At 39.0% G+C, this 25,367-nt stretch overlaps 2 protein-coding genes across 2 annotated transcripts in view; one reads left to right on the top strand and one right to left on the bottom strand.

Moving 5' to 3' along the window:
* LOC126470597 (apoptotic protease-activating factor 1) overlaps positions 1 to 1,618 on the bottom strand; it is a 262,484-nt gene extending 260,866 nt beyond the window's left edge. Inside the window, exon 1 of the mRNA XM_050098549.1 lies at positions 1,118 to 1,618. Coding sequence (XP_049954506.1) covers positions 1,118 to 1,255 — 138 coding nt within the window. The 5' untranslated portion in view covers positions 1,256 to 1,618. The remainder of the gene's footprint in view (positions 1 to 1,117) is intronic.
* Positions 1,619 to 4,244: 2,626 nt separating this feature from the next.
* Positions 4,245 to 4,844, top strand: LOC126471194 (piggyBac transposable element-derived protein 2-like). Its single transcript, XM_050099306.1, has one exon. The coding sequence runs from the start codon at positions 4,245 to 4,247 to the stop codon at positions 4,842 to 4,844; it is 600 nt and encodes a 199-aa protein (XP_049955263.1).
* The last annotated feature ends 20,523 nt before the right edge of the window (positions 4,845 to 25,367 follow it).

The raw sequence follows: 25,367 nt of genomic DNA, 5'->3' as shown, positions 1-25,367 counted from the left end.
CCTATATTAGGATAAATTGCTAAGCTTTTGCAGGCAGTCCAGCTATTCTCTGTCACCACATTCAAACCGCACAAAGACATATACAAATGCTTACAGAAACAGCACAAATGGTAAGGGTACAAATAGTGTTTGAGAAAAGAAAATACAAGCCAGGCAACAACATGGAACACGAAATTATAAAAACTGAATATGAGAAAACTTGAGAGTTTCTCAGTTCAAATACTTCTGAGTAACAGGCATGGTTAATACTGGTAACGAATTTATTGTCAAACTTTCAGGTTTACAAGAAACATCTATAACAAAAAATGCCTCTCAAAATACAACAAACTGAGACATAGACATGACATCAGTGTCTTTATGGGGCTGTGACACTCATTTTACACAGACATATTGAAGAAATCGAAACAAGAGGATGAAAAGTAATAATTAAAATATTAGGAAGAAATTATATAGCACAAGGAACGTGCCGACTGTAACGTACACTAACATGTGCTCGGAAATTGGGGAGGAGGGGGTACGTTAAAATTCTATGGAAATACTAAAAGAACGGGGCCAATCAGATTAACTAGAATGGTTGTTGAATACTAAAAATCTACAGTAAAACAAAAATAAACGACAAAATGGATCGGTGCTGTAAAAGACGGCCTGAAAGGAGGAGGAACAACGCACCATGTTATACAAGAGAGGAAAGCATTTAGGCAGAAAATTCACGACTGGGGAATTTGACTTGCACAAAATCCAGGAAGATGGGAATAATTTGGTTTGATGACCGGAAACTAGAAAATTTTGAGACAAGGAAAGTAATACGGGCACTAAGGAAAACTAAAACACAACACTGAAAATAACCTATTTTGTACAATGCATGGTCTAGTACTGCTCAAACGTGAATAAGTTATAATAAATAAATCAAATAAAACTCTCTGGAGCCATAGAGGCTTCAATAATGACAGATAGACAAAGCCCTTAGTCACCTTTTCCGATATTACCTCAGACGGAGAGCTTTGTTGTAACGAAGCGATAAAATATGAAACAAAGGAAATCAGAGGAGGCATACTTCCATCGAACATAGAGAATGAATAATCAACAACTCAACCAACAGCTGACGTTATTTACTCACTTCAGAAAATATACTTTCCCGTTCCTCTTCAGTTATTACGCCAGATGAAACAAGGCCGTCCACAATGTCGTCAACGTCAAGATCTTGAACAATTTCATCTCTCAGGTTCTGCAGTTTTAACCTCTTTATCGTATCCATCCTACTGATCTGTGGCACCTGCGGTACTTTCCCAACACCAGCAAAGGGAAATTAGTCACCAAAGTCACTAACAAATACGGCTCCAATAACTGCATTTGTTCGAATTGAACATATGCTCCTTTCTTGCGATAAGAATTAGCGAAGCATCTTATCACCATCACAACAGACCAAGCAACTGTTTACTGTGTTTGTAAACTATAAACAATTAGCATACGTCGCCGATAATATTTGTTTGTACATTCAAACAATTGCTCGTCCTTGGAAGAGTGCAAAGACCTCTTCTAGTTGACAAATGACATGTTATTTGCAGAGTGTTTCACACACGACCGCGAGAATTTCATCAAAGTGTTGAAGGTCGATTCGCACGTGACGGAGCAGAACTTCAATACATTCAACAATTGCATTTCAAATGACGAACTGTACGGGATGCAACATCAAAGTTCAGTTCTTAAATTCACATTGATGGGCTATGGGTGCGAGGGACAGTGTCGTCGTCTGCTTACATCGAAAGTTAACATATTTTCGCTGGCTTACTCATTTTAAGACTTCTCTAAACGACCAAACTTATGTCTAATTTAACCACACTTCTGGAGCAGCTCTTGCGTAGCATAGTTACCACGTCGCCGAATATTTTAACACAAGTGGGAATAGCTGCAAGCCAAGAAAAAACGTTTCTATTTGCTTTGTTTCTGTTACACAATGCAAATGTTCCATTACGATTTGGATATTATTCCCGTGAAGTGTATTCTCCCAAGAGAGGCTTTTGTTTAACGAATCGGCTCATATGAGCAGGAGATTTGCATAGACATGAAATATGCGCAAAATTGTTAGCTGGACTTGAACATTTGACCAAAATTGCAAAAATCTGTTGGCATTATATTCGCGCAAATAAATCGCTGCGCATGCACTGGAGACCGCCGCAGATCTGGCACACAAAGCGTGTTTGAGTTAGGTGTTTATTCAGTATTGTCTTCCTAGTCTTCGTTTGCATATTCAATTAAATAATTACTGATACGCATCGTTGCTTTACCGAGTTCATTGCTAATTTATTGAAATATATAGCAGTGATACGTGTTTATGGAAAATTAAGCGCAAACAATACAGCAATGGAGATAAGAAGGCAGCTACTTATAATTCCCAAAGTTTATAACAGGTTGCTAGTAGATTTCAGGCAGTGAACTGCAAACCACCCCCCCCCCCCCCCCAATTATAGTATGTAGAATCAAAGTAAAAGGTACCTCATTCATGATTAGCAGAGAAAATGGAAATGAGAAACATAAGGGACGTGTCGAAAAATAACAGGAAAATTTGAAGAAGTTCATAAAGAAATGAAAAAAATTGTTGACAAGAAGACTTATGTGAACCACCAGGCATTGACAAATTTGACTAACCGAATGATAGCGCAATTCAGTCACATGAAAAGGATTTACTAGAGAAAGGTAGTAAAACAAATGGTAAAATGTGTTACAATATACACCAAAGTAATCGCTAAAGAATTGTAAGAAAAATCTTAACAAATAAAAAACATATGTATAAACTTAGTTAGGAAAAAAACATAAAAAGGGTAGAAAATGAGTGAAGACGGACGTCAAATACAGTAGAAATGCAAACACTCATTATCTAGAGGGAAAATGCGAAAAACTGCAAATTTTTCAAAGGAAACAAGTCATCGTTTTCAAGAGGGGCTTAGAAAAGAACAAAACAAGAACAAATGCAAAATGAAGACCATTGTTCAATGATGGTTAACCTATTCAGGGATATTAGCACATATGTGGCCATTAACCTTATGCTGAATATATTGAAGAAAATGAGGTCCTGTAGTGGGCAGTGGTTACATTTGTGGCCATTGTGTTCCCTTAAGTTGTCTACCTTGTCCCTAGTTCATTACTTTTGACTTTTATGGAGAGGTATTTTTGTATCTGTGAACAGCTGTCTGTTGTTCAGTATGTACATTTGAAATAATAATTTACGCTTTTCTGCAGGATAATTTTTCGTCTACAATTTTTTATTGTGTGCTTTGAACATATATTATTATAATGTTACTGTTGAAATAGTGATATTTGGGAACTATTTTGTATAAATCGACTGTTTACAAACGTACACATTTGTGGACACAGTGCAATAGGTAACATAATCTGAAATACAACGTAACCACCAGTGTCTCGTCTGCCCCTGGTAGCTGAGTGGTCAGCACGACAGAATGTCAAACCTAACGGTCCAGGTTCAGAGAATTTCTCCACTCAGGGACTGGGTGTTGTGTTGTCCTTATCATCAGCATTTCATCCCCATCGACACAAAAGTCGTCGAAGTGGTGTCAACTCGAAAGCCTTGCACCAGGCGAATGGTCTACCTGATGGGAGGCCTTAGCCACATGGCATTTACATTTTTTTTTACCAGTGTCTCAATTATAGAATACCGTGTTTGACATTTTGTTACTTTCACTTATTTTACAGTTTCTCTTCCATCATTATTAAAAATGAATCGAAGGAAAACATTGAGCCCAGAGGAAACGTTACTCATTTTTAAATTCTGTTGATGATGCCAATTGTTCTGATTTGGATGAAATTACAAGTGATGAAGAAAATGATATTCCTGATGATGATTGTGATGATGATAGTGTTGTTGGTGATGACATTGGTGTAGCTGTTGATAGCGCAATTCAGTCAATGACAGAGCAGACCAATAGTGCAACTACAAGTTCCACAGTTTCGAATTCTCCAACATCTTCCAGTATTATATGATATCCAAACAAGGACAATAACTTCGTTGGTAACATTCCCGCATTCTGTGGCGTTTACAAAAGTAATAGTGATCTTTCAGTAGAAAAGACACCATATTTTTACTACTGCAACATGTTCACTCCTGAAGCACTGGACATGATAGTTAGAGAGACAACACGGTATGCTTTTTCAAATGGTGAATGCAATTTCTCCGTCTCAGTAAGTGAAATTCATTGCTTCTTAGCGATTATGACATATATATAGCGATTATGACATATATGAAGTACCCAAACTATCGTATATACTGGTCAAGTAACCTAGCTTTGAGAATGGATCTTATTGCTGACATTATGTCACTAAAGAGATCTGAGAAAATAAAAACGTATTTACATTTTGTGGACAATGACGAAACCCCTGAAAACAACACTGACATGTTTGTGACAGCGAAACCCATTTTGAACATACTGAGAGAGACATTTTCAGGGACAGTAACTCCTGCTGAATATCAATCTATAGATGAAATGATTATCACCTTCAAGGGTAGAAGCAGGGCAAAACAGTATATAAAGTGTAAACCCAAAAAGTGGGGATTCGAAGCATGGGTAAGCTCTAGCTCAGATGGATACGTGACAGTTTTAGTGATGTACCAAGAGAAAAGGCAGGGACAGAATAACACACTGAGCCCTAACTTTGGTCCTATTGGGAACACTGTCGTAAGATTGTGCCAGGGGCTAGAAGGAAAGAATCACAAGATCATTTTTGACAAATTTTTCACAACAATCCAATTGCTTTCGTATTTGAATCAAAAGAAAATTCATGTATTGGGAACCATAAGGTCTAACAGACGAAGTGTGCAGAGAGTAAATTGACCAACAGCAAAGCTCTAATGAAATCAGGTTGAGGTTCAATGTCTATTGCTACTTCTAATGAAAATATTACAGTTGTGTGATGGGTGGATAGAAACATTGTCCACATGATATTTACCTTTGCTGGAGGGACATCAACTGATACTGTCAAAAGATGGGATGTGAAGAACCATGCTCACATAGATACAGAGAGGGTATATGGTGTAGCATGCTACAACAAATTCATGTGTGGAGTAGACATGACTGACCGGCTGGTTGCACACTACCCTCACACAATGAAGAGCAAGAAGTTTTATTTGAGAGTATTTTTCCACTTCTATAAAGTTGCACTAGTAAATGCATGGGTTCTTTACAAAAGAGACACTGAAAGAAATATTTCTTTTGTAGAATGCAAGGCATCAGTTGCTACAACAGTTATAGAGCTTGGAAGCCTGAAAAGGAAGCATGGCAGGCCATCAAAGACCCCTGACCATGCTCACGTGAAGAAAAGGCAACGCACTGGATGTTCTGCAGATACAAGACTGGATGGAATAGCCAATTACCCTGAAAAAAAGGAATGTAAGTATCCTCCTAGGTGCAGAAATAAAAACTGCAAAAGAAGAACAAGGTACATTTGCAAAAATGCAATGTTTCTGTTGGCCCAGAATCTCTGGAGTTCTTCCACAATACATGATGTGAACAATGTCTTGTTACTTGAATTTTGACATTATTTATCACATTTTTAGGTTTCTGTATGTTTTCACCATGTTTCCTCTCATGTAACTTGCTATGCACCGTGTACACAAATGTGTCCATTTGCTATTTCGTTGTTGTACAGTAAATTGAAACATTTGTTGAAAACTATATTTGTAATGACTTCCTTATATCTCAAATATAATGTTAAAACAATTGTCAAAATTGAAATGATTAAAATAATTCTTCCCTGAAGAAGTTAAGCTATGCCGTTTTTGGGCCAAGGAAATGGATTTGAGTTTTTGGCTTTTTGTGGAGAGGGATAGTGAAACATATAAGTAAGTTGACAGTAGCTTATTACCTTCTCATAAAACAGAAGAAGGGTCTGAGATAGAGTATAACTGAAGGCATTATGCAATGGCGAATGTAAAACTAAATGTAAGGCAAATGTGACTGAAAACCCACATATGAAGACGAAATTTTTTGTTTGTGTATCTGGAGTAAAAAGATATTCTGACAGAGAAGCACACCAGCAAAGGGAAGCATTGCTTTTTCCAATTGTAATGTGTTTGTATTTTGAAAACAGAGGAAAGTTACTAGTTACTAGTATAGAGCAGTAGGAAACCCAGGTGACATGGTGCTACAGTCATGGGAAGTTCACAAACCCAACTTAGTTGGTTGTGAGAAATTTAAAAATTAGCAGAGAATTTACAAATCAATGATTGCAGATGATGGGAAATTTTAAAAAATGGGGAAATTAAACAATATCAAATATGGTGGTGGTGGTGGCGAATTTAAAAACTGGCAGGAAATTAAAAAAAAACAGTATGGTGGAAGTACCCCAGTTGTGTTTTGTATCCCTCATTCACACTCCTCTTCAGTTAATCAAAGTGTAGTATCGAAAAGATGTGTAAAAATGGAACCACATATGCAATAAAAAGGTAAGTAACCACAGTTGAAAGTCAAGGACATGCATTATTTCCATGGAAGTCAAATATATTTGTATACCTCTGGCAAAATATTAAAATTATGCATTAAAATGATCTCAAGTTGCGTTAAATCTATGAAAATTAAAGATATTGAATCAGTGGTATCTTATTATGATACATAAAAACGGTGTCAAGTTGAGTTATTTCTATGATCTTTGTATACATATATATACATCTTATGTAATATTAAAATGATGCATAAAATGAGGACAAGTTGTAATAATTTCTGTGAAAGTCAAAAATATTTACATAAAATGACATACACACACTACTGCTCTCTCTCTCTCTCTCTCTCTCTCTCTCCCTCTCTCTCTCCCTCTCTCTCTCTCTCTCTATCACTCCACATTTGCCTTGTCATACTAATATACACAATCCAGTCACATTAATATGACCACCACCTACATTCAGTGTCAATGTGTAATAATCTCTCACAAATGGCAAGTAGTGGCAGAGGCAGTGGAGGGTATATACAACTTTTTGGGGGCTCAGAAAACTGTGCAGTCTTTATTGTAATGGAGAAACAGAGCAATTTATCTGATGTCCAAAAGGGCACCATCACTGGCTTTGAGAACAATGGCGGAAGCATTTCCAAAATGGCTAAGTTTATGAACTGTTTGCATGCTGTTGTAGTTAAAGTATAATGTGGGTGGTAGAGTGGTGTTATCCAAAACTGGCGTAGAGGCAACTGTGGTGCACCATGTGCCATAGGTGACAGGGGTGACCAATGGCTTCAGAGATGTGTACTGTTGAAAAGACATGCAAAAGTTGAGCAACTGACCACCTGAATGAACAAGGGGCTGCCATTAGCGTTTCCTCAATGACTGTTCAGTGAATATTGGAGTGAAGAGGCCTCCACAGAAGGCGCCAGGTACATGCACCCATGCTGACTGCTGAATGTATTTCATCGATGTACCTTGAAAGAAAAAATGTGGTATGAGATTTGAACCATATACATCTCGCACATTGAGCACAAGGAGCAAATTCGAGAAACTAGAGCCAATACAGAGGCTTACGGGCAATCATTTTTCCCACACACACTATTTGTGAGTGGAAAAGGATTGGAGGGATCAGATAGTGGTACCGAAAGAACAATCCACCACACACCATTAGGTGGCTTGCAGAGTATGATGTAGATGTAGCTGTAGACCAAAAACTTAATGCTTACTGCTGTTAGTTTGCTGTTTATGTGGATATGTGTTTAAAACAATTACTATTAAAAAAACTGACTATTAACCTTGTATAGGGCATTGTGAGAAATTCATGGTAGCCAGGCCAGCGGGCTGTGCCTGGAATGATCAATCTGTTACTTAAGGCAGGTACACGTCTATTGGTAACACTGTTAGCATTTAACATAGTTAATATCACATTAACTACCGAAACGGAGAAATGCAATTAAAATTGCACTAGGTATCCTGTGGAAGAACATATTTAACTAAAGAAGATAAATCTACCAAATGTTACACCTCAATTCCGTATGTTGCTTGTAGCCTGAGAGGAATATTAGTACATACACATAACACATTAAATGTGCTTAGGGCCTCAAAGTATCTTATGTTAATATTTACCACCTTTTTGTGCAACATGACATAATATCACACACACTACATAATCAAAGTATCTCACCCCAGCATTTTTTAAAACTCAAAGCTTTGGCTCTTTGGTGGGTAGAAAAAATTCGTCTTTCTTTCTAGTGAAGACAGTGCTCCTACTCGAGTTATCTTAAGGTCAGGCAGGCAATTCAACCAATTCTAGTCCATGCCACCACTTTTTACCAATTGTTACACTCAACAAATTTGGCTTCCAGTGTCGTATAGTCTAGTAAATATCTTCATTTTTTGTGGTTACTATGGTTGGTAGGGGCTTATTACTCTAGTAGCTGAACTGCAGAACATGGCACACAGACTGGCATTTTACTGTATGTGAAGGCTCTCCATTAGCATATAACTCCACATCTCACTGCAGTGTCTGGTCCCCTCACTACAGAGCAGAGACATCAAGTGGAGAGTAACAGTTGAAAGGGTACAGTACCACCTGACATTGAAAATAGGTACAACATACTTCATTATTTTTGTCAGAACAACACATTTTTTTTGTAAAATAACTCAATTTCAATTAATACAGCGAAGCCGGATACCAGTGTGGGAAAGAATGGCAATTTATTGGAGGCAAATAAGGAAAGATTGGAAGCGATGAATAGAGATAATAAGGACAGATTGGAGGCAAATAAGGAAAGATTGGAAGCGATGGATAGAGATAATAAGGAGAGAGATAGGGAGACTAAGGAAAGATTGGAAGCAAATAAGGAAAGATTGGAGGCAATGGATAAGGGAAATAAAGAGGCAATGAGGAAGCTACACACAGTTATCGATGAGTGTCTGTCCGCAGTTAATTATCGGTTAGATGAGGGGGAGAAGAATCTGGATGCGTTGAAGCAAGTATGTGATGCCGTGAAAGAAAAAGCCAATAATTTGGAGGTACGAATAAGTGCAATAGAGAGCGATATTACAGAACGTAGGGACGTGTTGCCGGATGAGCGAATCAAAGAGATAGTGGAGGACTTACTTGCAGATAAACAAGGGGCATTAGACAGCGTGGAAGCTCAAGTCACCTGGCAGGAAGTGGCGCTAAATAAACACAGGGATGAAGTTGCGGAGGTAGTGGTCAGAATGAATACGATTAGGGCAGATGTAGAAAAGATCAGTATAAGAGTCGAAACAGGCTCTGACAGTACGCAGCGATAGGTTTATGCCGACCAGGAGGAGATACAATCACTATTACAGTTTAAAGAGGCACAATTAGAAACAAATAGGAAACATAGGGAAGAACTAGCACAGTTGCAATTAGCGTTCAGAAGCGAAGGTGAAACACCACCAGGTAGACTGCAGAGGGAGAGTGAGATAAATTCAAAAAACGAAAATAGGCAGAAAGAGGAAGACGAACTCAGAGAGCTAGAAGAACGGTTGTGTCGGATAAAACAGGTAGCAAACTCAACTGGGTATAGTCCAAGATCGGAAAACATAAATGCGGAAGAAGAGTGTAGGAGGCACTTCGTGTCAGTACAAACGTACACTTGTTTTCCGAATCTTGATAATTACCAACATCCATGCCTGTGGCTGTCTCAATTTCAAGATTCATTACCTTTATCGTGGGGACTGCTCCTCAAAATGAAGTTTATGTGTAACCATTTGAGGGACGAGGCTAGAGCGAAAATGCAGGAAGTTATTAAAGACTGTAGTAGCTACGAGATATTTTGTGACAAGTTTTTAAATGAATTCTGGTCGAAAAGTAAGCAGGACCAGGTTAAGCAAAGCATATTGATGATGCTAAATTGTAACGAAGGTGGTATAAGAGATCCAGTGTCGTGCTATCAGGAAATGCTGAGACGAAATAGGTATTTGGATGTGCCATACGAAACTGGGGAGCTCATTAGGATCTGTATAACGAAGTTGCCAGTGAAATTGCGCAGAGATATAGTGATAGCAGGCAGAGGCTTAGACGATTCCGCGTCATTTCAGCACTTGTTACAGGAACTGGGTAATGAGAGCAATATTGTGAACGGCGACACGACTCATAGGTCAGACAGAGTCGAGGATAGGAACGGCAGAAACTATCAGAATGACAGGAGAGCATGGAATCAGAGGAATGACGGAAATGGAAGATGGCGAGGAAATAGGGGGCAGAATTCATGGGGATATCGACAGGCAAACCGGGAAAATAGAAGATGGGACGGAGATGGAAGAAGAAGGGAAAATGAAAATGATGGGCGAAGAGAGGATAGGCAGTCATTGGGTTCACGACAGGACAATCACTGTCACAATGACGGAGGGACAAGAAGGTGACTACATGATAGGCGGGTACAAACCAGGACTATTAATGATGTGAATATTAGGTATATCGATTACGGAAAACTAAGGGAGAATCTGTTAGAGGAGGTAGGAGATGTGGGGAGTGAAGTCCACCCAATAATTAGCGTAGAAATAAATAATGTAATCGTACCTTGTGTCATCGACACAGGCAGTGTAATGAGTGTTTTGAGGGAAGATATGTTTAAGTGTTGTAGTCTTACAAAAGCATGGCCAACGTTGCCATTGCAAAGGACAACAGTGAGAGGGGCAGTTACAGGAAAGGGAATTGAGGTGAAGTTACAAGCGCAGGTAGACTTTGTGTGCCAGCGAAGAGGTTTAGCACAGTGTTCATGATTGTGTCATCTCTAACTGTTGAAGGGATATTAGGCGTTAATTTTTTGAACCAATATAAAGCAGTCGTTAACACGAGAAATGGTTCGATGGAGTTGAAACGAGATTCGGAGGAAATTACATTAAGATTCGATGATTGCTTATATGCTAAAGATAACGCACACTTAGCATTATGTCTGGTGGTAAAGTCCGGTAGACAGGCACAGAATACGGGGTTCGAACAAGAGAAGAAGGAAATTCATAAATGTTTGGAGGAGGATATCAGGGAGAAAATCTGGCATTTACGAGGGACCACGGTCTACGGGGAATTGCAGAAAATTTTATACGAGAATAGAAAGGTATTTAAACATGCTGCGGATACAATAAGAAATTTTGTGTATAGATTCAAGGTCAAGCCTCATAAACAGTTTAGGGCACAAGTGTACCCGATACCTGTTGTGTACAAAGAAAGAGTGGAAGCTGAGATCGAAAGCATGCTACAACAAGGGATTATCGAACCAGCATCCAGTCCGTACAACAGCCCTTTAGTTTGTGTTGAAAAAAAGGATGGGTCAATTAGATTAGTTTTGGACGCAAGAAGGTTTAATAAGATAATAGAGCCAGAGACAGGTCGGCTGCTGACACTTGACGAATTGCTACAAAAGTTCCATGGGATCAGAGTTCTCAGCTCAGTTGATTTGAGAATGAGTTTCTGGCAGGTGGAGTTAGATAGGGGGTGTAGAAAATACACTGCTTTCTTGTGCTACGGGAAATCGTATCAATTCCGGAAACTACCATTTGGGTTAAATGTATCATCCGCGGCATTTATCAGAGCGCTAAATACTGTCGTTCCTAATGAAATAAAAGATAAGGTAACACAGTACGTGGATGATGTCCTGATAGCCGAAAGAAACTGGGAAGACCACAATAGAACGTTAAGCATATTGCTCGGTGCACTGGAGAGACATGGGGTAACCGTGAATTTGGGAAAGTCAGAATTTGGACGAAAAGAAATCGAGTTTCTAGGTCACATTGTGACACCAGAGGGAATAAGACCAAATCCAGACAAACTCGAAGCAATCAGAGATTTTCCGGTGCTGAGAACAAAACGTCAGCTACGGGGTTATTTAGGATTAATCAATTTTTACAGGAGGTTCATTAAAATTGGGGGTGCAGCGACACCCAGACTATGTCAGCTGACTGGAAAGAAAACGGTATGGAATTGGAACCCTGTCGCGCAGGAAGAATATGAGGCGTTAAAGAAGGCACTGCTATCGGCACCTCTTCTCGGGCATCCAGACCTAAGGAAAGAGTTTTGTATGGCCACGGACAGTTTCCGTAGTGGACTTGGGGTAACATTGTTCCAAGAGCAAGAGCAAGGAGGAGAAGTAATACAACAACCTATTGCATTTGCGAGCCGAGTGCTTAGCAAAGCTGAGAGAAATTACACGGTAACTGAGCTTGAAGCTTTGGCAATAGTGTGGGGTTTTAGTAAGTTTAGATACTATTTGTATGGGAGGCATACTAAAATCTATACTGACCACAAGCCACTACAGTTTCTGATTTCGGCCAAACTTAACCATAGACGACTCGCTAGGTGGGCACTCTATTTACAGGAGTTTCAGTTTTCGGTCATGTATATTCCTGGGCCACAGAATATAGTGGCAGATGCGTTGTCAAGGAACCCAGTAGGTCATGGTCAATGCTTTGATGAGGAGGTAAACGAGAACAGATATGATATATTGTATATGCAGGGCGTGCCGTTCGAGAAATACATAGGGGCGGTACTTACAAATATCGCGAAAGAGCAGGATAAAGAAGCATCATGGAGAATGGTGAAGGACTGAGTTAGAGCGAACTTAGATGCCAATATAGCGCGCTTTTATACAATTCAGAACGGGGTCCTTTTCTACCGTAGAAATCCGAACACACAGGACTGGGTGTTGTGTATACCAAATGAAATAGTCAACAAGTTGGTCTGGTACACGCACCTAAGTTACGGGCATTACGTGGCAAGGAAATGCTGTAAGAAGTTAAGGGAATCAGTTTATTTCATTAGTATGGAGACGAGGATCAAGAACGTGCTTGGTAGTTGCAAATTGTGCCAGAAGGCAAAATCGTTAACTATCTCATGCAAAGCACCGCTTTTTCTGATAGAGCCAGGTAGATTGAGGGAATTCGGAGCAACAGATTTGTTTGGCCCGCTACCTAAGTCAGTGCAAGGATATAGATATGTTTTAGTAGCAGTGGAATTGGTGTCAAAGTATGTGACTTTTACCGCATTGAAACGTGCGACGGGAAGGACAGTAGCAGCAGCGATTGTTAAAAACTTTTTGCGAGAAGCAGAAACTGCAGAAAAGTTCGTAGCTGACAATGGACCACAATATAGATCCAGACAATGGCTAACCACACTGAAGAGAAGAAGGATAAAACCGGTGTTCATATCCCGATACCATGCTGCAAGTAAACCCAGTGAATGAGTGGTAAAAGAACTGGGAAAGTTGTGTAAGATCTATTGCCATAGGCAACATAGAAGTTGGAGTATTTTTCTCAAAGATTTTCAGGACATCCTCAATGAGCTACCACATGGAGCAACTGGTTTATCACCAATTACGGTACTAAAGAATGAACCACCACCAGATCGAGTCAGGGAGCTGGTAGATTTTCCGCGATCAGGAAAGCAGAGGCACACAGAAATTGTCAAGGTTGCGATAGAGTGTATTAAGAAAGCAGCTAAGGATAGGCAGGAGAAGCAGAAAGGAAAGATCTGTAAGATCGAATTGGCAGTAGGAGACAAGGTTCTAATTAAAACTCATCGATTATCAAAGAAGCACAGATTCTTAACCAACAAATTCTTTACGTTGTATAGTGGACCATTCAGAGTGAGGCGGATTGTCCATGAAAATGCTGTACTGATTGAGACGATCAAGGGAAAATAATCTCGTGGGCTTCATCACATTTCTAGCATCAAATTATGGAAAAGTAAAGGATAGATCGAAAGTAGGCAATTTATAGTAGATAGTCAGTGTATTTATTTCTGGTGTGTAACGTTGTGCAGGGTCAAATCGAACATAAGAATTTTCAGGTGGGATGCCAGGAAGTATGACGGTATAGACTGGTCGAATGAGTCAAGAACAAGTGTCGATAGAGTGGTGTATGTACGTATTTTTTTTTTCATATGAATAAGGATCAAGCAGAAACGACGTGATGATTAACGAGTGGATAAAGATGGTAGATAGAGAGAGAAGCAACGTGATAAATAATAGGGGACAGAGGTGATATTTGAGGAGAGAAGTGACGTGAAGCAGTGTGATTAATAAAGAGAGATTCGACGTGATGAAACAGTGGTAAATAAAGGTGAGTAGAATTAATAATGTGGAGATGTCTTAGATGTATGTTACAGAGAGGCCTGTGTATGCTGCAATCGATATTGATGCGAATGGCGAAGGAAGACCAGAAAATGATGGAGTAATGGACAGACAGGGAGCCGAAATACGAATGAAGAGATGAGGACAACTGCACAACGTGAAGGGACATAAAGGGAGTATGAGATCCAGATGGTGAACGTTGTGGAATACTGACGTAAAATGTAGTATAAGTGTAAATCTAATTCTTACCATAACATTTGCAATATGTAAAAAAAAAATAACTGTTGTTGTTGTTGTTGAAGCCTGGTACCAGTATAACTAACCAAAACGGTACCAAGAATGTGTACAGCTATTTTGCAGGATGAATAATTTGTGTATTTTTTGTTCTTAGATGAAATGTCGCAATTCTAAGTTGATATTTAGCAGGATGAATAATCGGTAAAGTGAATGCAGAGGTAAGCCAACGGAGAGAGGTGCCAGAGTGAAGGGACGAATTCGGAGACTGGAATGCTATCTCCGAAACAGCTTCATGTGTTATGTGGTTGAGTATAAGGGAGCAAAGGTATGGTATGTTGTCGTGAGTGTGGTGGTGTTAAGGTTAGCTGACTTCTAGACCTATTCTGTTAGTGTATTAATGGACTGAATGAGAAGGAAAATGTGATGTCTGGTGAGTGAGAGTCGTAGAGTAGTGTGATCAATGCACACACTCCTGTAAAGGGGATGCTGCCAATCCATAATTAAAACATTATTGTGCTTTATTGTTTGATTTGGATGAACCTCTATGGCAGGTCAGGATCTGACATCATGTGGATGGTACATACATGTCCTAGAAATGTTGTTATATATAATAAAAAGGTAAAATATATAAAGAGATACTAATTTCAGTCTGTCACAAGCACAAAGGTGCATTGTATGTTGTAGATTTAGAGTCACCAGTTTCTAAAATGTTTATTGTGTTAGGATGTTAAAGTAGTTTACTATTTAATAACATGTGGTAGGTAATTGTGAGCTGTGTAGATTATTTCTTATTTTTTTTTGTTAGAAAACTTTCAAGGGGTATTAATTTCAGTCTGTCACAAGCACAAAGGTTCACTGTGTATTGTAGTTTTAGAATTAACAGTTTCTAATATTTTCAGTGTGATATGATTTAGAGTAGTCTACTATTTGATATTGTAATTATGAGCTGTATAGATTGTTTCTTATAACCTTTTGTTTTTTTTTACACTTTCATGTTTCGTGTGAGGGATGACAGGTACAATCAATAGGACAAGTGTGGGCTGTATATAGAAAAGAGATAAATGTTGATGTTGTATGTGTAGAAAACTAGGGTGTATAATTTTATGTTTTTTAGAACAAAGATTCTTTTATTACCAATGTATCTAATAGATCATACATATAATCAATGAGTGTTTAGATAATGTAAGAATATCCTTTTGTCTGTAATGTTGCGAGATGCATGGAAGGGTCTGACTGATTGGGTGTCGTAGCGCTGAGGTGCTATGCAGAACGCGCCCATACCGCTAGCGGGGCCAAGCTGACGTCGCCATGGGAGAGGCGACATAGCCACGGCACTCCCCACTCCACTGCCGGTCGGGGTACACTCCACGCGCCCGCTACAGCAGGTCAACGGCCTGGGGCGACACGCACGTACCACTGGCCATTCATAAGTTCCCTCACCCTTACGACGGGGGAAAGTATCCCGCGGAGGCAACAGCGGGTGGTTTCTTCTGCTCAACGGCTCGTGCAGCGGCGCCATGGCACAATGAACGACGCGCGGCAGAGTCCGGTGGGCATTTTTTACCAGCAACTATTAACTAGTACTGGACTGTGGAGCCATGAAACAAGATGACTGCTCGTTACGTCTCCATAAGGTGGAAAGTGAAGGACTGGTGTTTCCACGTTGTGAGTGGTGGAAAAGATTTTGTCTTTAGCAGACAGGACGATTGTTTTGTTTTGTCTTGACCACTGAATGGTGGGATCCATAAACTTTTGGTAGTGACTTGTTAAGTGTGCTTTGTGAAATGCATGTGGGACGCTTGGTATACTTAAAGAGGACAGTTGTCGTTTGGTGACTAATTATTGTATGAACGCAAGAAACTAAAGTGGGACATTGACATTTGCATTTGTAGTAGGAGACATTTCTTTAATTGGTGTGGGAATAAGTGCTGTTTATTGGAACTTACGACTTTTAATTACACCATGAACTGAAAGGACAGAACCGTGGGAATAGTAGGTGTAGGGCCATTTCTGGACGACCAGATTCGTGTGGATGGTACTCTGAGAGTGACTATGACATTTGTGTTTAATGCGAGATACAGTTTACTGTTCAGTGTGTGTTCAAAATGTCGATTTGAGTGACCTAAAGACTTTCGTCCGGGTAACCATGGGAGAGCTTTGACACCGAGACAGTGTTTCTAGGGAACCTGTCAGCAACTTTTTTGACCCCAAGAAAACCACAGAATGAAATGATTCCGTGTGACTCGCAAGATAGGGAATAATGTATTTGCACTTGTAAATGTGTAAATTTTTTTTTATATGTTTCATTCCTGAAGGGACAGCAAGTGTAATTGTATTTCATTAACGTATGTGTTTAGAATAGTTAGCGTGTTTTTTGTTTGTTCTGGGTTATCAAGTTCACGTAGCATGTTTATTAGAATATTTGGTACAATGATGCTTTAATTATTAGCCAGTGGCGTAATATTAACGTAACAGCTCTTGTTGCATTGGTCAGTAAGTTTGTCACAGGGGACAAGCGTTTGCATTGCACAACAAATATCGGAATTAACTGATGCATTTTGATGTCGTGGACAGTAATGATCTTGTTGGTGTGTTGACTGAAGCCACTTATTTTCATTATCACAGTGGTGATATTTCACATTAAAGTGTAACGAAGGCTAGTCGAAATGCAAGTTCTTGTCGTCTAAATGTGTAACAACAGAGAAATGAGCAGTAGAGTAAGATACGAGAGCTACTGGTGGATTCAAGCACTTATTGCTAACTATTTACTGCGTGTATTGATCAAAGTTGATGGACTGACTAGCTCAGCAGCAGGTATTTGTAGTGGTGAAAAAGGATAAGGTTAAACTCACAGCCGAGTAGTGGTGGCAATTGCTTAAGTGATGATACTTAATGAGGTATGACATGATGTCTTAGGTTGACTATATTACGTAACCAGTATGTAACTTGTGGTATATTTCATTGTTTTTCTTCTCAGTTTTATTTCTCTGTGGGTTTGATGTATATTTTAGAGTACTGATATGGAGCCTGACTTCTACGTGTAACTAGTGTACGCAATTTTTTCTTTTGTTGATTTTGTTTTGTATTTAGACATTGCCGTGTAAAAATTATTACAACACAATTTATGAATGTCAGATTATTTGTTCTGTGTTTGGACGGTGAGCTATTTAAAATTTCATGAGTATGATTAGTATTTTTTTATTTGTCATAGAATTAGTGAAGTTTGGATTACTCATAAAAAATAACGAAGATCCCAGTAACCAAGCAAATTTTTATCTCAACATTATTTTTTATTCGTATGATGTAATGTTTTATTTGTCATGTGGATTGTTGTAAATTTATATGTGTACGTTACTCCGGATTGTGGAGAGTACAATAATGCAACAACTGTGTCAATAATTTGGTAAAGTAACAGCATTTGGTCGTCTATTTGAGGTCACCAGGGGCTAAGGTCTCCTCCTGGTTATTTTGATGGCTTGCTACATTTGTTCTAATACAGCTTTCTTAAAAAAATGTTCGGAACTACCCTCGCATTGCAAGGATAGTACCATGCCATTTTTTTCTGCATGGGTAGCCGGTGGTGAAAGGGTACAGTACCGCCCGACATTGAAAATAGGTACAACATACTTCATTATTTTTGTCAGAACAACACATTTTTTTTGTAAAATAACTCAATTTCAATTAATACAGCGAAGCCGGATACCAGTGTGGGAAAGAATGGCAATTTATTTATTTAATTGATCACATGTGCACTCCCTCAAAATAAATCCCTACATCCAGTTTGGTGAGATCTGTGAAATGAATGAATGTATTGTAAGTAGGCTGTTTATGTTTTCTCTATGTAAGTAGGCTGTTTATGTTTTCTTATTGGCAACGTTACGTAGCGCTCAATATGAAAATCACTGGCTGTGCTGTGGGCAGTCTGTGGCTAGTTTGCATTGTTGTCTGCCATTGTAGTGTTGGGCAGCGGCAGCTGGATGTGAACAGCGCGTAGCGTTGCGCAGTTGGAGGTGAGCCGCCAGCAGTGGTGGATGTGGGGAGAGAGATGGCGGAGATTTGTAATTTGTCATGAACTGCTATATTTATATATGATGATATCAAGGTAAATACATTGTTTGTTCTCTACTAATATCTTTCATTTGCTAACTATCCCTATCAGTAGTTAGTGCCTTCCATAGTTTGAATCTTTTATTTAGCTGGCAGTAGTGGCGCTCGCTGTATTGCAGTAGCTTGAGCAGCGAAGATTTTTGTGAGGTAAGTGATTTGTGAAAGGTATAGTTTAATGTTAGTCAGGGCCATTCTTGTGTAGGGAATTTTGAAAGTCAGATTGCGTTGCGCTAACAAAATATTGTGTGTCAGTTTAAGCACAGTCATGTAGAATTGTTCAAAGGGGACCTTTCATATGTCGACCCTTGGCCTAGGATACCTCACTGGAATCTTCTGATTTTTTTCTTGTAGTTTGTGTAATTAGTGTAGATTTTGTTTATTGCTAGCGCGTAATTGTAGAGAGAATCTCCTTTGTAGTTGCAGTCTTTCATTGTTGTACAGTAAAACAGTTGTGGCATGCATGTAGATTTGCACAAAGTATTTCGCAGCTGCAATTAACTAGATATTATTTTCAGTGTTATGTTAATGTGTTCTCTTATTTTTGATCTTCAAATTGTGTTTTTCTGTGTTATCGTGTGAAATACTGTGACAATAATGGCGTGTGAAAAACGTAATACTAGGCTCCAAAGTAAACTGAGAAATGACAGTGAAGACGAAAGCAGTGTGTTAGCGCCGCAGAGTAATGAATTAACAGACATTCAAAGTAGTAATTTGGTAACTGTGCATAGGGAAATGGAGCGGGCGGCAAACAATGGCGTGGACAGTGAAACAATTAGCGAAGAGGGACGCATTATCGATCGATCGGTCGGCAACAGCTCGCCTCAGGAATCGGGAATGACAGGACACAATTTTGCAAATACTGTAGACTCAGATTTTGGGTTCTCACCGTTTTCTCAAATGAGTCAAGACACATTTTCCGCTTGTCAAAATGTGAATGTTGCCGGTGCAACTTCACTGCCGAAAAGCACTGAGGAACATGTTTCAGACACCAGTGCATTGTTATTACAATTAATGCAACAAATGGGACAAAAGCTTGAAAAGTTAGACACAATGGAACAAAATCAGAGACAAACACAGCAAAAGCTTCAAAAGTTAGACACAGTGGAACAAAATCTTAAAAAGTTAGACTCATTGGAACAAACACTTCACCAAACACGTGAAGATTTAACTACTGAGTTACATAACATTGAATCGAAATGTCAAAAAGTCTGTAATGACGTAAAAACACAAATTTGTGAGCATTTTCAACCTATTTTTTTGGGGCATGAAAATGCATTACAGAATCACGAAGCAGCCATAAAAGAACTGCAAATTATTGTTCATGAAAATCATGAGACCTTGCAAGCTAAATTTGACTCAGTTGCATCTACCGATTCGGTTACGCAACTTGCAAGAACTCAGGAAAACTTAAAGGACACAGTAGATACCCTGAAAATTGGTTCAGAAAGACACATGGAGGAAATAAGTACAATATCGGAGAAAGTAGCCGAACTTTCGGATCAGGTCACTAACTTATCTACAAAGGTAGATGATGATCTGAATGACACAAGACCCGTAGCCTTCACTGACACAGAAGAGTATGAACAAATAAGAAAATTCAAACAAAATCAGAATCAAATTAATACACAACACCAAAGAGAAATCCGGGAAGTACAAGATCAGCTGACACAGGTAATACAAGAATTACGTATTTCAGAGGACACTCACGCTCCAACACGGGAAGAGGGACTTAGAAACATGGAAAAGCCGCAAAATAATAACACAGGGCATTTCGGAAGTTATGAAAGAAATTGGCAATGTGCACCGAATTTTGAGATGGAACGGCCGACACGACCTAACAATGACCGATATGCGACTCGCCGACATGATGCTTTTGACTATAAGCTGTTCATTACTACACGTAAATTCAAAACATTTAAGAATTCTGGCAACGACATTCATCCACAAGCATGGCTCCATCAATTCTCGCATTGTTTTCCTCCCAACTGGTCGTTGGGACACAGATTAGAATTTATGTGTGGCTACTTAGAGAATGAACCAGCTGTAAGAATGCGATCGGTCATTCACGATTGCCACAGTGAAGGAGAATTTTACCATGCCTTCCTCTCAGCATATTGGTCTCAAACCACACAAGACCGAGTAAAACATGGTATCATAATGATGAAACATTCCAAACAATCTGAATTCTCCAGTCTTGTGAAATATTTTGAAGACATGTTGCACAAGAATCAGTATCTGTCAAACCCATACAGCCCCTCAGAACTCATCCGCATTTGCTTAATCAAATTACCTGAACATTTACGACATATTATTTTGGCAGGACGTTGCAAAGACGACATTGAAGCTTTTCAGGGACTGTTACAAGAACTGGAAAGTGACACTGACAATCGCGGAACGCAGGAGCACAACAATTACAGATCACATCAGTCGCAATTCCGCGATGAAAGAAATAATAACTGGACGCGACAAGGCTATTCTCACAACACAAATCGCGACCGAAACAGACACCACCCGTATTACAACCGTTGGCAGAGTAGTAATAATTACAGGGAAAGATCACCTCTCCGCGGTAGTGACTATCACAGAGACAATCAGAGAAACAGACAATATGGGAACCAAAATAATTATTATCAAGGGAGACAGAATAACTTTAGACGCAACGGTCCAGCGCGTAGTTACGATTCAGGGAGAAATTCTCCACCACTTAACCGACAAGAAAGAAACTACAGGAACTACCGACATGACGACATACGATGTGATCGTAACGATAGACCTGAATTGCATCAGAACTGGCGGGATTTAAACAGGACAGGGCCCTCTCGTCACGGTGAATTTGTAGAAGTTAGGTCTCCAAATCCCAATAACGACGCTCGCCAACAAAGAGACAATAGGCAATGACTCACACCGCTGGCAGCCACAAAACGTTCTTATGACACTAACGACGCAGCTGCCGTAGCTAGTAATTACGTAAAAATGGCAGACATTAGGGACATCTTACTCCAAGAACACGACGTAAAACATAACAACATTGCATATCCTGTGATTCACATTACAGTAAATGACGTAAAATTTACGGCAGTACTTGACTCTGGCAGTCCCATTTCAGTAATCAGTGAAACAGCCTTTAGCAAATGCAACAAATCGAACGATTGCCCCACACTTCCGTTACGTAAGATTAAATTACAAGGTGCAATCTTTGGAAAAAGTGTAGATGTACGCCAACAAACCAACTTAGAATTCTTTTGTCAAAGCCACAGCTTCTCTATGAACTTTCTTATTGTTCCATTATTGTCGACGGAAATTATACTGGGAGTAGGCTTTTTGAATGAATACAAAGCAATCTTAAACTTTCACGATGCTGAAATAACTTTAGAAAAAGAAGGTAAGTCAGTAGCTTTGAAATTTGAAGATTGGCTCTCAAACCATGACGAAGAAATTAATCGGCTTTACTTCCTGTTAGACAACAGTTCGGAATTTTCGACGGAACTTGACACTAACAATCACTCTGCAAGTACTGACAGGGATGATATCGACGGCGCATTTGACACTAATAAGTTAATTCAGAATAAAATTCAAACAATTGAGAATTGTAATGACACTGATAGGCAGGACCTTTTTGAGATTTTACAAGCACATTCCACAGTTTTTACTCATAAAACAGGAACAATCAAGGGATTTCAATACCAATTTCGTGTTCGTGAGCATACTAAATTTTGTGTTAGACCATATGTAATTCCAGCACATTATAGGGACCGTGTTAGAACAGAAATACAATCTATGCTCGACGAGGGCATTATTGAGCCTGCAGTAAGCTCATACAACAATCCATTACATGTTGTTGAGAAGAAAAATGGATCGATCAGGCTTGTCTTAGATTCGAGACAAATCAATACGATCATTATTCCTGAAACAGACAGGCCGCAGACGATGGAAGAACTTCTTCAAAATTTTAATGGTGTAAAAGTGTTGTCTTCCATTGATCTCAGATCCAGCTTTTATCAGATCGAACTTCATCCAGAATGTAGAAAATACACAGCTTTCCTTTGTTTCGGCGTTTGTTATCAGTTTCGGAAACTTCCCTTTGGTTTGAACATTTCTTCAGCAGCATTCATTCGCGGGCTAAATTCCATATTACCTGAGTTCTTAAAACGTCACATCACCTTATATGTGGACGATATTCTAATAGCAGAAGCTTCATGGGAACTACATAATCGCATCCTCAACAGTTTGTTACGTATTTTTGCAGAATCTGGAATTACAGTTAACTTGGAAAAGTCTGAATTCGGTAGGTCAAAGGTGAGGTTTTTGGGACATATTATTTCTTCTGAAGGCATTCAGCCGGATCCTGAAAAGTTAGAAGCAATCAGAGCCATTCCAGTTCCATCCACAAAAACACAAGTCCGCAGTTTTCTAGGTCTCGTAAATTTTTACCGTCGTTTTCTGAATATGCAAATTCTTGTTACACCAAAACTTTGTTCTCTCACTGGAAAAAATACTATTTGGAACTGGGACGAACAAGCACAGTTGGAATTCAATTCTTTGAAAGAAGCGTTACTTCACGCGCCAATCTTAGCTCATCCAGATCTGTCACAAGATTTCTGCCTTAGCACGGATTCTTCTAAAGTCGGTCTTGGTGCCCATTTATTTCAAGAAGCCATAGAAAATGGCACTACCATTCAGAAAACCATTGCTTTTGCTAGCCGAGTGCTAACAAAATCTGAAAAAAATTATTCCGTTACTGAATTAGAAGCTTTAGCTATCGTTTGGGCATTTAACAAATTCCGTTTCTTTCTTTCTGGTAAGCACGTAAAAGTATACAGTGATCATCGTGCATTACAATTTCTTATGTCTTCAAAATTAAATCATGACAGGTTAAAACGTTGGGCATTGTTTCTGCAAGAATTCCGCTTCACAATAGTCTACATTCCCGGCAAGGAGAACATTGTTGCGGACGCGCTGTCACGCGCACCGGCTGGGCTTGAGAAAAGTACCACAGAAGGCAACCTCGAGAAAAATTTCAGTATTCTTTACATTCAGAAAGTCGCCTTTGAAAACTTCATCACCACATCTTTAAAGGACATTGCTCATGAACAAGATAAAGATCCGATTTGGAAAGACATCAAGAGCAAATGGCATGAAAAGACACACACACAGATTCGGCATTATTATCTGGTTAGAAACAACATACTGTTCAAACGCTGCACTGTTGATGACAAGCTATGGGTACTTTGCATTCCTGACGATTTTGTTAATAAGCTCATTTGGTACATTCATTTCAGCTACGCACATTTTGGTCCACGAAAATGTTATCATATTCTTCGAACGACTTGTTATTTCAACAATATGGAAAAGAGAATTGGAAGAGTCTTGTCTATTTGTAAACTTTGTCAAAAGGCGAAACCATCTACTGTCTCACATCGTGCTCTGTTGTTTCCTATCATTCCTTCTGAATTAAAAGAATTTGCTGCCGTTGATCTCTTGGGACCGCTTGTCAGAACATCTAATGGATTTTCGTACGTTCTAGTCGCTGTTGAACTTACTTCAAAATTTGTTTCTTTCACACCGTTACGTAAAGCCACTGGACGGTCTGTATCCAACGCCTTTGTTAAAAATTTCTTACGTGAAGTTGGCCACGTTGCTAAAGTCATTTCAGATAACGGACCGCAATTTAGATCTGCTGTTTGGTCACGCACGCTTCGCAACCATAAAATCAAACCTGTTTTTATTTCATTGTACTCACCACATTGTAACCCCTCCGAACGGATTATGAAAGAAATCAATAAGCTTTGCAGGCTCTATTGTCACAGAAAGCATCAGCATTGGGACAGATATTTACACTTATTTCAAAACGTGCTGAATGAAATGCCTCATGATTCCACTGCTTTACCACCTACTCTTGTACTGAAGAATGAAGAACCACCGAACAGAATCAGAGAACTTGTACCTTTCCCGAATACACGTAAACTTCGACACAAAGACATAATTGATTTGGCTCTTAAAAATATAAAATCTGCAGCAGACAAAAGGAGAAAACTACACGGTAAAGCAAATGCAAAGAAATTGTATATTGGTCAGAAAGTTCTCATTAAAGCTCATTCATTGTCACATAAGAAGAAACACTTGAGTCACAAATTCTTTCTAGTTTACAATGGACCATACAGAATCCGACGTATACCACATGATAATTGCGTTGAAGTTGAAACTCTGCGTACTAGGAAGAGTAAAGGTTTACACCACATTTCACATGTAAAACCATTTATTGAAAGATAATCTGCTTTTTAACTCTGTCTTTGCCATAAAACTTTTCACTTCACATTTCTAGTATGCTTTGTCAGACTTAAGAAACTGTTAACATGCAACAATGTTTGAAGTTAAATATCCAGTCTAGAACCTAGGGAACATTTTTAAACAGAAATTACGAATGCATTGTTATAATGAACAGACGACACAGTGTTGTTAGTTGTACATTCTTGCTTGTTAGTTGCACGATTACGTAACGACTATCAGGCTTACATACTTAGGACACATACTGGTACTGCTAATGAGATTTTAATGCAACATTTTGGTTTACTTGAAAATACATTCTGGGTTTAAAGTACTTTCTGTGAGATACCAGAAGACACAGTGGTTAGTTTATGTGACAACTACACAGTTTTATCACGACGCTACTAATGAGTGACAATTTACAATGTTGCTTTTGCGGTGTATCTGTTTTTTATCTGCACAGTTTTCTGTTTTATTCTGGAAAGTAAAACAGGTTTTAGTAGTAACTTTTGTAGTATAGCTACAATGAGACTGCCTTTTCCGTAGCACAACAATAAGTTACAGTACAGTACTTTCTTCATCACGGCAATAAGCGTAATAACTAAGACATTTATACGCAAAGCATTTCACTTTTGTGTATTATGAGGTAAGTACATTGACTTCTGCAGAACTTAGCTTTCGGAGGACGATAACTACGACACTTCCACAGAGATT

Source organism: Schistocerca serialis, chromosome 3 (assembly GCF_023864345.2).
Source record: "Schistocerca serialis cubense isolate TAMUIC-IGC-003099 chromosome 3, iqSchSeri2.2, whole genome shotgun sequence".
Classification (NCBI taxonomy): Eukaryota; Metazoa; Arthropoda; class Insecta; order Orthoptera; family Acrididae; genus Schistocerca; species Schistocerca serialis.
Note: the sequence above shows the minus strand (reverse complement) of the source record. Positions and strands in the feature narration are given on the sequence as shown.